The sequence below is a fragment of the Nilaparvata lugens genome, chromosome 5 (assembly GCF_014356525.2).
Source record: "Nilaparvata lugens isolate BPH chromosome 5, ASM1435652v1, whole genome shotgun sequence".
Taxonomy (NCBI): domain Eukaryota; kingdom Metazoa; phylum Arthropoda; class Insecta; order Hemiptera; family Delphacidae; genus Nilaparvata; species Nilaparvata lugens.
Genome location: NC_052508.1, coordinates 61,215,945 through 61,227,957, shown reverse-complemented (window position 1 = coordinate 61,227,957; position 12,013 = coordinate 61,215,945). Strand labels below are relative to the sequence as shown.

Genomic DNA, 12,013 nt, shown 5'->3' with positions numbered 1-12,013 from the left:
AATTCAGTTCCTCTGGTGAAATACACAGATGCTGAATTGCTTGGGGACTAGTTTTTGAAAAACGTATGCTGGATTCATATGGAAAAATATCTGAAAAATTGAATAAAACTAGTCTGAAAGCTGTAGTGTGAGTAGTTTTTGAGAAAAAAGTTGAAATATGCAAAATATTTAAGTAGATAAACACAGACTTCTACGTTTGATGCCCAATAACTTTCTTTAATAACCAGTAAACAAATAATTTTTTGCAACAAAAATTGTAGAGAATTTAATTCTGAAAAGAATCATGTAAGCTGTGTAAACTAAATTTGAATAAAAGTTGAATAAAATGTATTCTTATGTAGTACATTACACCGCAAAAATTTGCTGTTTTATGAGGAGAAAACTAATAACTCATAGGTTGTAGCTGATTGGAAATAAAATATTAGGTTTTTTATAAAAAGTTTTATTTTTCTATGAAAGTAACATATCTAAATAACATTAAACTTATACCAAAAGACTAAAGATGATGTTCATAGTGACCTCCGTTGTTCTGAATGCATATGTTCAGACGTCTTCTCATCGATTGTCGGACCCGTTCATAATAGGGATGTTTTTCCAGGAGTCTGCTATATCATTTCTATTCCGTTCAAAATCCTTAATCGGAGTTCTTCAATGGTATCAATCGGAGTATTGTATAATAAGGTTTTCAATTGTCCCCAAAGATGAAAATCCAAAGGATTTAAGTCTGGTGACCTAGCTGGCCATGGTACTGGCCCACCTCGGCCTATCCATTGATTTGGAAAGCTGTGATTTAGGTGTTCACGAACAGCAACACTGAAGTGTGCTGGAGCTCCATCATACATAAACCAAATGTTTTGGCGCAACTGAAGAGGTACATCTTCAAGTAAGATAAATAGCTCCTCTCTCAATAAGTTTAAGTAGATTATGCCATTAAGCCTGGGAGGAAGCTCAAACAGAAGTAGATGATCTCCTATGAATCCTGCCCAAATGTTTACTAAAAACTGATGTTGTGGACGATTAGGATTGATGGCATGAGGATTCTCATCTGCCCAAATATGTTGGTTGTGAACGTTAACGATAGCTGTTCTTGTAAAGTGTACCTCGTTGGTAAAAAGTTTGGGTTAACAAGTTTTTCTAAAAACCATCGGCAAATACCAGCACAGGGAATACAGTCTCGTGGCAATAGAGTATGAACTTTCTGGAGGTGGTATGGATGTAATTGTCGCTCTTTTAGTATCCTCCAAATAATAGATTGATTGTCATTAAACTGCACTGACAATTCTCTCATGCTCTTCTCTGGATGTTCATAAATTTCATTAAGAACTTGTTCTTCTAACTCAACAGTCATAGTAGATCGGGGTCTGCCTGCATAAATGTGCTCTTTGGATATCAAAGAACCTGTTTCAGACAGACGTTGATGAATAGTGGCGGAAAACCTTGAACTTGGACATACTCGGTTAGGAAAGTTCTCTTTATACAAACGTCTTGCTTCAATACTATTACAGTGTCCCATTCCATACATTAAAATGCATGTCAGCTAATTCGGAGTATGAATAATGTCTAAAATTACCTGCCATTTTTTTTAAAGTCAACACTCAACACAAAAGCAAAGTGGAATGGTTACAAAAAACTGGTTAATAGATTTAACAAAAAACACAGCCCGGTTACAGTAGGCCTAACTTAGTTTGTTGTTTTGTTCAACAATGAGCTAAAATATTTCTGAAAATAATTTTCAGCTGATAATTTCTTTTAAATATTTTCTTATTTAAAACAAAATAAATCAGCTGTTTTGGAACAGCTGTTATTTAAATCCATGTTTTATTTGCAATCAGCTACAACCTATGAGTTATTAGTTTTCTCCTCATAAAACAGCAAATTTTTGCGGTTTAATGTACTACATAAGAATACATTTTATTCAATTTTTATTCAAATTTAGTTTACACAGCTTACATGATTCTTTTCAGAATTAAATTCTCTACAATTTTTGTTGCAAAATTATTTGTTTACTGGTCATTAAAGAAAGTTATTGGGCATCAAACGTAGAAGTCTGTGTTTATCTACTTTAATATTTTGCATATTTCAACTTTTTTTTCAAAAACTACTCACACTACAGCTTCCAGACTAGTTTTATTCAATTTTTCAGATATTTTTCCATATGAATCCAGCATAAGTTTATCAAAAACTAGTCCCAAAACAATTCAGCATCGGTGTATTTCACCAGAGGAACTGAATTCCGGGCGAAATCTTTCACCCTGTATAGCTCGCTAATGAAGCGTTTATGGATATATGTTTATAAGAACTTTTTTTCTTATTTTCACCTCTAATATCACGTATTAAATTATTTTACCATAATTAAGAATCACTCTGTATATCTAGAAAATATCATGCAAGATGTCGAACAGATCTTATATTAACTTCACATTCATAGTCATTTTTGACCTGTGCGTTGACCTTTAGTATCAAATTCATAGAACTAGTATCTATGAGTCAATCAATTAAAAGTGGATGTGATCATAGACACCTCTAATACAAGGTCCCGGCCTACGATATTGCAACATCGCAGTGTAGGCCTAGAATCTAATACATGATTGGTGAAAAGATTTTAAAAAATACCAGCTGATTTTTTTCACCAATCATGTATTAGATTCTAGGCCTACACTGCGACGTTGCAATATCGTAGGCCAGGGCCTTTTATTAGAGGTGGCTTTGATGTGAGTCATCACTTTTATAAGCACGCAACACACACGCGCAAACTTCATGTTCTTGTTGACTCTCCTTTCCATGAATCGACTATAACTACTGTATCTATTCCTCAATGATGTGTTATGATTTATTTTGTGTTTTTTGGGAGTTAATATTGAAATGAATTGTAATAATTTGCTTTTACAGACTCAGCTAGAAGAGTACGATCAAAATCTGTGGATCATGCCGAGAGCAGATGGAAACAGTCGACCCGGCAGGTGCAGGATGATTTGATGTTACAGCAGCAAAACGGCGACAATCAGCTTAAACAGCAGAAGAAACAGTGTCGCAGCTGCGAACAGCTGAATTCGCAGGAGCAACAGTATAACGACTATGATCAGCTGAAACCGCAGAAGCAACAAAGTAACGGCTTCAATCAGCTGAAACCGCAGAAGCAACAGTGTAACGACTTCAATCAGCTGGAACAGCTGCCACAACAGCCAAACACAAGCAGAAGTTTACAGGCGTCGACGTCTGCTCCAAGGTGAATTGAATCAACCATAGACCAATTATAGAATAGACACGCCCCATTGTATATTCATACTGAAAGTCGATGAAGCCAACATCTACTGCCATATTGCCCCATCGTGATGTCAGCATTATATAATATATAATTATAAGTTCTTGATTATATAATTTTAGTTCTTTAATAATTTAATTCCATCTGAAATAGACGCAATCTGCTATGGAAAACAATGTAAACAAACTCTACAGAAAAGCTTTCTATACGATGCTGACGTCACGATGGAGCGATATGGCAGTAGATGTTGGCTTCATCGACTTTCAGTATGAATATATACAATGGGGCGTGTCTATTCTATAACTGGTCTAAGGAATCAACTAGTGAGCCCCCGGGCTAGAGAACACGTTAAAAATGTCGCTGCTTGTTATTCTGCCATCTGTTCTATTGGAAGCAATGGAAAGTTAAGAGAATAGTTGCTTAAAGTAATTAATTGCATACAATTCATAATCCAGCTGAAAGCAGATTTGAGATTTGTTCTAATGATAAATTACTACAAAAAGTTTTTAAACACTTTCAATAGGGGTATCCACAATGTTGTTTTAGCCAGCTAAATTGCTATCTGCTAACTCTGAATTGTGAACGCCCCATCTAAAAGCAACTGCTATAATCTAACTGCAATAGCGCTCCAAACGGATAATTTGTGTAACTCAAAGATTATAACCTCACATCTGCTACCAAATATGATCAAAACGAATATAGCCGACGTTTTAACAGAGATAGCTAGAGTTTGCGGACTCAAACCTGCGCTATCTGCTATCTCGTCTGCTATTTTTTTCCTAACGTACGTACTACTATAGCATTGAGTTAACACATACTTAGCAAATTGCAGGAGTTAGCGAATAGCTCGACTTAGCTAACTCGAACATTGTGAATACCCCTATAGTTATCCTGTTATATACTAAAAAAGGACAAAGGAATGAATCAATTTCGTTGGCCATTTAACTCGATTTATTTCATGGTTTAAAGAAAATGTGTTTTTCATTTTGAGTTGATTGATGAAATATTCGAAAGCCATCATTGAACAAACACACAAACTGACAAGGATTTTTCCTCATGGTAAAAGTAGGAACTCTCTACGCTCGTTCACTGGTACTATAATTGCATTTTATTCCAACTCATAGTGTGAGTGAAACTTGAGCCTCCGGTCGACCAAATATCATCGGTGTCAGATTGTGTAAAACTGAGACTTCCTCATGGAAACAAAGCCCATGTGAATTGATGTATTCAATTTGACAACTTTCTGGAATCAGCCAATGCATCATTATCTTGTGGGCTTGCAGGAAAAAGTATCTATTTTACACATGTAAAATTCAGCTTACAATTCTGTCAAAAATACATTCTGATTGAATGTATTTAGTATCAGAACAATGCTGAAATTATCCAATTCAGCATGGCTACATTGAATATGTTCAGACAAATGTTTATTGCTTGTTAAAGTCACTGTAAATTTTACACTTTCTTGCAATGTCTATATTTGTTCGGCTGGAAGTTCAAGTCTCAACTAATACTATCCACAATATAATGTTCTATTCTACCCAATTTCATCCTCTACCACCGATAAGAATCACTTTGGGGAGGGACAGGTGATACAGTCATATAATACACGTTTTAGAGGTCTCTTCAGTCTATCTTTACTTGAGAAAGATCCATACTGCATGAGAATTAATATTTGTAATGCCTTGCCACAGAGTATCCATGATGGTGCCACTCTCGGTCGATTTAAAAATAGCCTAAATCTATCCTTTCAACCATGTGCCCATGTAAAGTCAACATTTTTTTTTGAAAATATTTAATCTGTAACAAGTTATTATTTTATTTAATTTAAGGTGACATTTCGTACATCACATCAGCTTTCACTCTTAACATGTGATTTCATGTGAAATATTGAATAAATAATTATGTTTCGGGAGTAATTCTAGTAACAATATTTTCTCAAAATTTTCAGAGTGAAAAAGCAATCTCCTCCAAAGAAGGAGAGCATTAAGCGACAGTTTGTGGATTATCCCTTCGAGATCACGACACAGCAGCAGCAATTGGCTTTTGCCAGGAGCCAACAGCTAACTCCAGATCCTGATCCAGCAGACATGTTTTTTGAGGACGACCTCTCCTATCTGAGTTTGAAACAGAAATTGTACCAGGCGTCAGTGGCTCAGGGACAAGCAGCTACGCCCAGCTTTGAAGCTGAATTTCTGAAAGTCTGCGATGAACTGTGTCAAACATTGCCAGGTGAAGATGACCAAAACAGCTCTGAAATGCAACACGTTGCAAGCAGCAATAGTTCTGTGTTGTCACATGTTGCAAGAGAAAACAATTCTCTGTCGCAACACATTGCTGGCAACAACAGCCCTTTGTTGCAAACCGTTCCAGGCAACAACAGTCCTTTGGTGCAACCGATTGCAGGCAGAAACAGTCCTGTGTTGCAACACGTTGCAGAAAACATTTATGTGTTGCAAAACTTTGCAGGCACAAAAAGTCCTGTGCTGCCACATGTTGCAGGAAACAGTTCTGTGTCACAACTCGTTGCTGGCAACCGCAGTCCTGTGTCGCAACTCGTTGCAGGCAACAACGGTCCTGTGTTGCCACAGAACAATATTATGCTGCAGCGTCTTGCTTCTAACAATATTACTTTGTTTAAACGCGTTGAAGGTAACAAAATAACACTTTATCAACGAGTTGCTAAAACTGAAGACAAAATAACACTTTTACAGCGAGTTGCTAAAACTGAGGATATAGACTGTAGCAAACTATTGGAGCTGAGCGCTGCCTGTAAGGAGCTGACAAAACATAGTGGAAATAGTTGCGTGGGACCATCGCTGGCATCGGATAGCACCGATTGCAGTAGTAAAGTGGGAGTGACACAAGGTAGGCCTAGCACTAGTACTAGTTATGTAGGACTACCGCAAGGTAGTGGTTACTGTGGACAACCGCAACCAGGTGCTAGTTGTTACCCAGAACGATCTCAAGCAAGTGCTAGTAGTCACTCAGGACGACCACGAGGTAGCGCTAGTAGTCACCTAGGACGACCACGAGGTAGCGTTAGTAGACACCCAGGACGATCACGAGGTGGCGCTAGTAGTAGTAGTAATAGTTACTCCGAACAAACGCCAGGTGGCACCAGTAGAGGCAGCAGAACAGCCGGTAGTTACAGTCGAATGACACGAGGGGGCGCTAGATCACGTGGTAGAGGTGGTAGACAGCTGAAAAATGGCGCCAACAAAACAAATGATGCTTTTGGTACATCATTAGGTTCCGGCCATTGCATGAAAACTTACAGTCGAAGTCCAAGAAGTTGCACCGTTAGTTCTCCACAAGTTGGTGCAAGCTGTAGTAAAGCTATGCTAAATGGTGCTAGTTATATGGGGAATCGTTCACAAGGTGACACTAACAGCAGGGCAGCAATGATGAATGGTGTTGGTTGTAGTAGACTGCCTCCTGGTGGTAAAGTGAATAGTGGTGGTGGTGCTAGTTACCGTAGAATGTCACAAAGTAGTGACAAATCATTGCAAGGTGTCAATAATAATTCTCTAATTAATAGCGGTTCCAATGGGCAGTTCAAAAAACGTTCTGTAAGTTGTAGTAGGTTGTACAATGGGGAAAGTGTAGATGAATCAACAAGCAACAAACGTAGCAGATGTTATGCTTCGAATTTACCAAATGATACAAGTGTAAACAATGACAAAAGTAGCAAAGAACCGGTGAAAAAACGGGCTCCCAGTCGAAATCGTATTAAAAGACGTAGATCAGTGTGTGGTGAAGAAATGGGTGGTATGCCACAAAAAAAGACTTCAATATCTGAACCACAGGAAGCGCCAACAATCATCCGCTATAAAAGTGTCGGCGATCTTTTAAATGCAATAGTTGGCTTCGAGGACGATAGCTTTCTACATGCTACGAAAAAGGTTAATAATGTTGGCGATAAAAAGGAAGAGGAGGAAGTAGGGGAGAAGGAGAAGAAGGTAGAGGAAGAGCAATCAGTGATAAAGGACGCTTTTTTAGGGTTCACCATGCCTGAGATTCATGCATCTGAAATATGTTGGATGAATTTTGCGGACTTTCTGTTTAGACATGGCTATAAAAAGCATTGGGAGGGATGGTCTCGGAATGTGCCTCACCGTTCTCTAATCGTTAACGCTTTCCTGATTCGACAGCTGCAGCGAGAAACGGGAACTGAAGGGTGGGGCGAGGAAGAGAGTGGAGAGGATGAGGAGAAGGAGGAAAAAGATGTGAGGGAAAGAGAAACAAGGAGAAGGAAAGAAATTTTAAGTGGAAGGGAGGCGAATTTGAGTGAAAGGGAAAGAGATTGTGACAGGGAAGGAAATAGAAGAAGAGAATCATTACGTGGGAGGAAAGGAAATGAAAATGCGAAGAAAGGAAAGATAAATGAAATAGAAGATGTAAGTGAAAGTGAAGAAGAAGTGAATGACAGGAGAAAATCATTACGTGAGAGGACTGGAAGAGTAAGTGAAGGAAAAGAAAAAGAAACTAGAAGGAACGGAAATGTAAGAGAGATAGACGATCATGTTAGTGAAAGCGAAGAAGAAGTGAATGACAGGAGAAAATCATTACGCGAAAGGACTGGAAGATTAAGTGAAGGAAACGAAAAGGAAACTAGTAGGAAAGGAAATGTAAGAGAGATAGACGATCATGTGAGTGAAAGCGAAGAAGAAGTGAATGACAGGAGAAAATCATTACGCGAAAGGACTAAAAGATTAAGTGAAGGAAACGAAAAGGAAACTAGTAGGAAAGGAAATGTAAGAGAGATAGACGATAATTTGAGTGAAAGCGAAGAAGAAGTGAATGACAGGAGAAAATCATTACGCGAAAGGAAAAGTGAAGGGAAAGTAAAAGAACGTGAGAAGAAAGGAAATGTCGGTGACAGTGAAGATCTAAGTGAGAGTGAAGAAGAAGCAATTGAAAGGAGAAAATCATTACGCCGATGGAAAAAGAATGAAAGCGCGGTGAAAGGAAATTCAAGTGACAGTGAAGAATATAATATAAGTGAGAGTGAAGAAGAAGCAATTGAAAGGAGAAAATCATTACGCCGATGGAAAAAGAATGAAAGCGCGGAGAAAAGAAATTCAAGTGAGAGTGAAGAAGAAGTAATTGAGAGGAGAAAATCATTACGCGGATGGAAAAGGAATGAAAGCGCCGAGAAAGGAAATTCAATTGACAGTGAAGAATATAATATAAGTGAGAGTGAAGAAGAAGCAATTGAAAGGAGAAAATCATTACGCGGATGGAAAAAGAATGAAAGGGCGGAGAAAAGAAATTCAAGTGAGAGTGAAGAATATAATATAAGTGAGAGTGAAGAAGCAATTGAGAGGAGAAAATCATTACGCGGATGGAAAAAGAATGAAAGCGCGGTGAAAGGAAATTCAAGTGACAGTGGAGAAGATATAAGTGACAGTGAAGAAGATCTAAGTGAGAGGAGAAAATCATTACGCATTAGGATAGAAAGATTAAGTGAGGCAGAAGAAAAAGAAACAGGATTAAAAGCTCATGCAAGTGGTATAGAAGAAACAAGTGACAGTGAAGAAGATGTAAGCGAGATAAGAAAATCTTCGCAAGAGAATAGAAAAAGGAACTGGAAGTGACGGTAATGAAATAGAAAATTTTAGTAAGAGGAGAAAATCGTTACGAGAACGGAAAGAAAAAGTAATTAGTAATCAGAATTTTTTGATAAAAGTTACTCTGACTAGTTAATTTCGAAAATAATGTGTTATTAGTGTTTATATCATATAGTTGCAAGGTGACTGAAGGTTAAGCCTACAAGTGAACCAAATGTCTCATCTTAATAGTGCGAATGAAATCGTTAATAATAGTAGGACAACTGTTTTGTATTATAATAATATTATTACTTCATTCAAGTCTGGTATTAAAATGATATTTCCTCCTACAACAGTGTGTTTTACTATAGCTGCAGTGTAGGCCTAATAATTTAAACAAATGATAAGTAAACTGGTTAGTTTACAGTTGGCTGATTAAAACCTCTTATGATACTATTACTTTCATCATTGGTTTCCTTTCAACAAATTAATGCCGACAGTTCAAAGTGTTTTCAAAATAGATATTTGTAACATAGCTAAATCCTGCATTTCAATGAATTTCTGTTATGATAAGCAGAACCGGAAACTGAAAAACACATTTGTTATTATGGGAGTGTTTACACATTTGAGTACTGCTGTAATAATGTGTTTTCATCGTCGAAAAAGTTGTTAATCAACCAGTCGACTGTTCAAAAGTCTAGTAAGCATTTAACAGTCATTTATATGATATAGGTACTTCGATTTTAGTATTTAGCTTGTAATGTTTTGTATATCTTAATTGAAGACTGTTATTGTTATCGCGATTAAAACTATTGTTAGAATATAACGTTTTTATACATTTGTAACTGTTGTACCGTATTGCAACGCAGATGAGCTCTCAATTAAATTATTTGAAACTAAGTTAATTGTTTCCTGTAGAAAATAATGACTTTTGATAATCTACTAGAAGAGGTTAGGATATTTCAAAGAATTCTTTTTGGGTGGGTTCGACTCCAGTCTAGTATTGCCATTTTGCTGTTACTCAGAAGACTCTACTTTTATCCAATTTAATTATTAAAAATACTTAATTACCCAATTCAACTTAAGACAAGCAAGCATGAAAACAAGCAATTTCAATTCTCACAAGTTACCATGAAACAATGTTGAATGGTTTCAAAAGACCGATTTCCTTCTATTTAATTAGTAAAATGCTAGATCAGTGCAAAATTGTTGAAAGTTGTATTTCAATTTAGTATACACAGCTTGAAAACATTATTCACCCACAGTGTTTCAAAATGTCCATTTATTATTTTAGAATAATATTGTCTTCCATTGTTGAGTCTTATTCAAGAAAGGTAATCAGCTTTTTGAGGTGAATAAGAATCGATTTCTTAACTGGTTGATATGTTTCAAATGTAGTTATGTTAATTCGTTCAGTATTGTATGACATACCTTCTACATTGGTTTATTCTAAATGCTATCATACATACATAGATAATTGGTTGAATAAATTGTGAATTCTTTATCAAAAAGTCCAATTTATAAGTGACCACATAATATATGTTATTGAAAACATAATAAATTAATGCATCCAGATGAATATTATAAATCCCTGATATCTACTCTCGGATCAACTTAATACCTAAAGAATAATCCTTGAATAGAGGGACTTGTACCAACATGTAAAAAACTATAGTGTATTAAAAATTATCTTTTAAATTATCAAAATACATAACTGATCATAAAATCTAAAATATCTATTAATTTCAATCATTTTATAATATTATTGATGAGATAAGGAATCTGGACTAGAGTGAGGTCCACGTTATAATGGCAGTAGAGAAAGATAGGCGAACAACGTTGCCGAACCTCTGTCTTGTTGATATAAACGGTAGCTGATACATGATTATTGATGTAATATTAACTGTTCATTCTCGTTTAAAATAATCAATTATATTTTACTAAGCAAGAAATTATATTTTTTAATAATTCCATAATGAATTTTCATAATAAATTAAGATGAAATATTTTGTTAACTAATTATTAATTCTACATTGTTAAAATACGATCTGGCAACAGAGCAAAGCGAAAAAGAGATAGCGCTATCCGCTTTGTTGACTGATAGACAAGGATAGTAATGCCATTGCTAATAAAACACTGCCATTATAACGTGAAGCTCACTATAGTAGAGAATGTTTTGTTGTAACATAATGTTAGTACAGCTTTTCAATCTAGTATAAGTTTTTCATGTCATTCATAATTTTATATTTATAAAAAACAATTTTATAATGTTATTTATATCATTTATCATTCATATAAAGCGGAAACATTTCAACATTTTCCTTAATGCTCTTGAAAAAATATCCATATTATTCTATCAAATGCTCTAGTAGTGAACAAAACTGTATTACCGTAATCTGTTTATTATAATTATTTACTATAATTATTGTCTTTTGTCGAAACTTTTCAATAGTGAAGTTGTTACATCCTACGAAGATAATAATAATAATGCTAATTGTCATGGAGTGAAAGTACAAAGCTTGTACAGAATAATTTCTTTTTGTTAAGCAATTCACGTATTTTTTACAATAAATATGTAGCCTACCTAAGATTGAAATAATTGAATGACTTCCTTATTATATCCAATTCTTCAAATACCGGTAAACCGGGGTGACTTTTGGGGAGTTGAGGTTTTAAACAGCTTGCAATCAATACTTAAGCTGTAACAAATTGCTTGCAATATTTTTTATTGTATTCTGTAGAGTATTTTCATTATAAAAAGATATTTTTTTGTAAATAAGAGAAAATGTCAACAATGGGGTGGGGTGACTTTGTCTCACTTAGAAAAATATTATGGAAAAAAGTTAATTTTCAATAGTTAGAGAAAGTGAAACCAACTTTCAATCTTTAAAATGAATAATGCCATTAAAAACAAATTAAATCCACTTTAAAAAATCAAAAATGATTTATTAAAAAATACTTGATGTCTGGGTCGTTGACTGGGGGTGCCTGATAGTCCGCGTCGTAGTCGTGTACCCAGCCGGGTCATCCGGCAGGAAAAAGCGTCTCTTCGTCCAGTTCATTGAGCGAGTACAAGGGCCGCTCAAGAAGTTGGGGTTTCAGGGCTTTCTCGAATCTCCTAAGTTCCATTTCCTGAACATCGGTGGGAAGTTTGTTGAAGATCTTCAATGCCGCTATCTGGAAGCTCTACTGATTGCTTGTC

The 12,013-nt window shown here is 35.8% G+C and overlaps 1 protein-coding gene across 3 annotated transcripts in view; it reads left to right on the top strand.

Moving 5' to 3' along the window:
- Positions 1 to 11,407, top strand: part of LOC111049821 — a 33,798-nt gene extending 22,391 nt beyond the window's left edge. For 2 of the 3 annotated variants that reach the window (XM_039428960.1, XM_039428959.1), the window contains 2 exons: positions 2,890 to 3,226; positions 5,211 to 11,407. In XM_039428960.1, coding sequence (XP_039284894.1) covers positions 2,890 to 3,226; positions 5,211 to 8,859 — 3,986 coding nt within the window. In that variant the 3' untranslated portion in view covers positions 8,860 to 11,407. The remainder of the gene's footprint in view (positions 1 to 2,889; positions 3,227 to 5,210) is intronic. The other variant, XM_039428961.1, reaches the window with a different exon arrangement.
- The last annotated feature ends 606 nt before the right edge of the window (positions 11,408 to 12,013 follow it).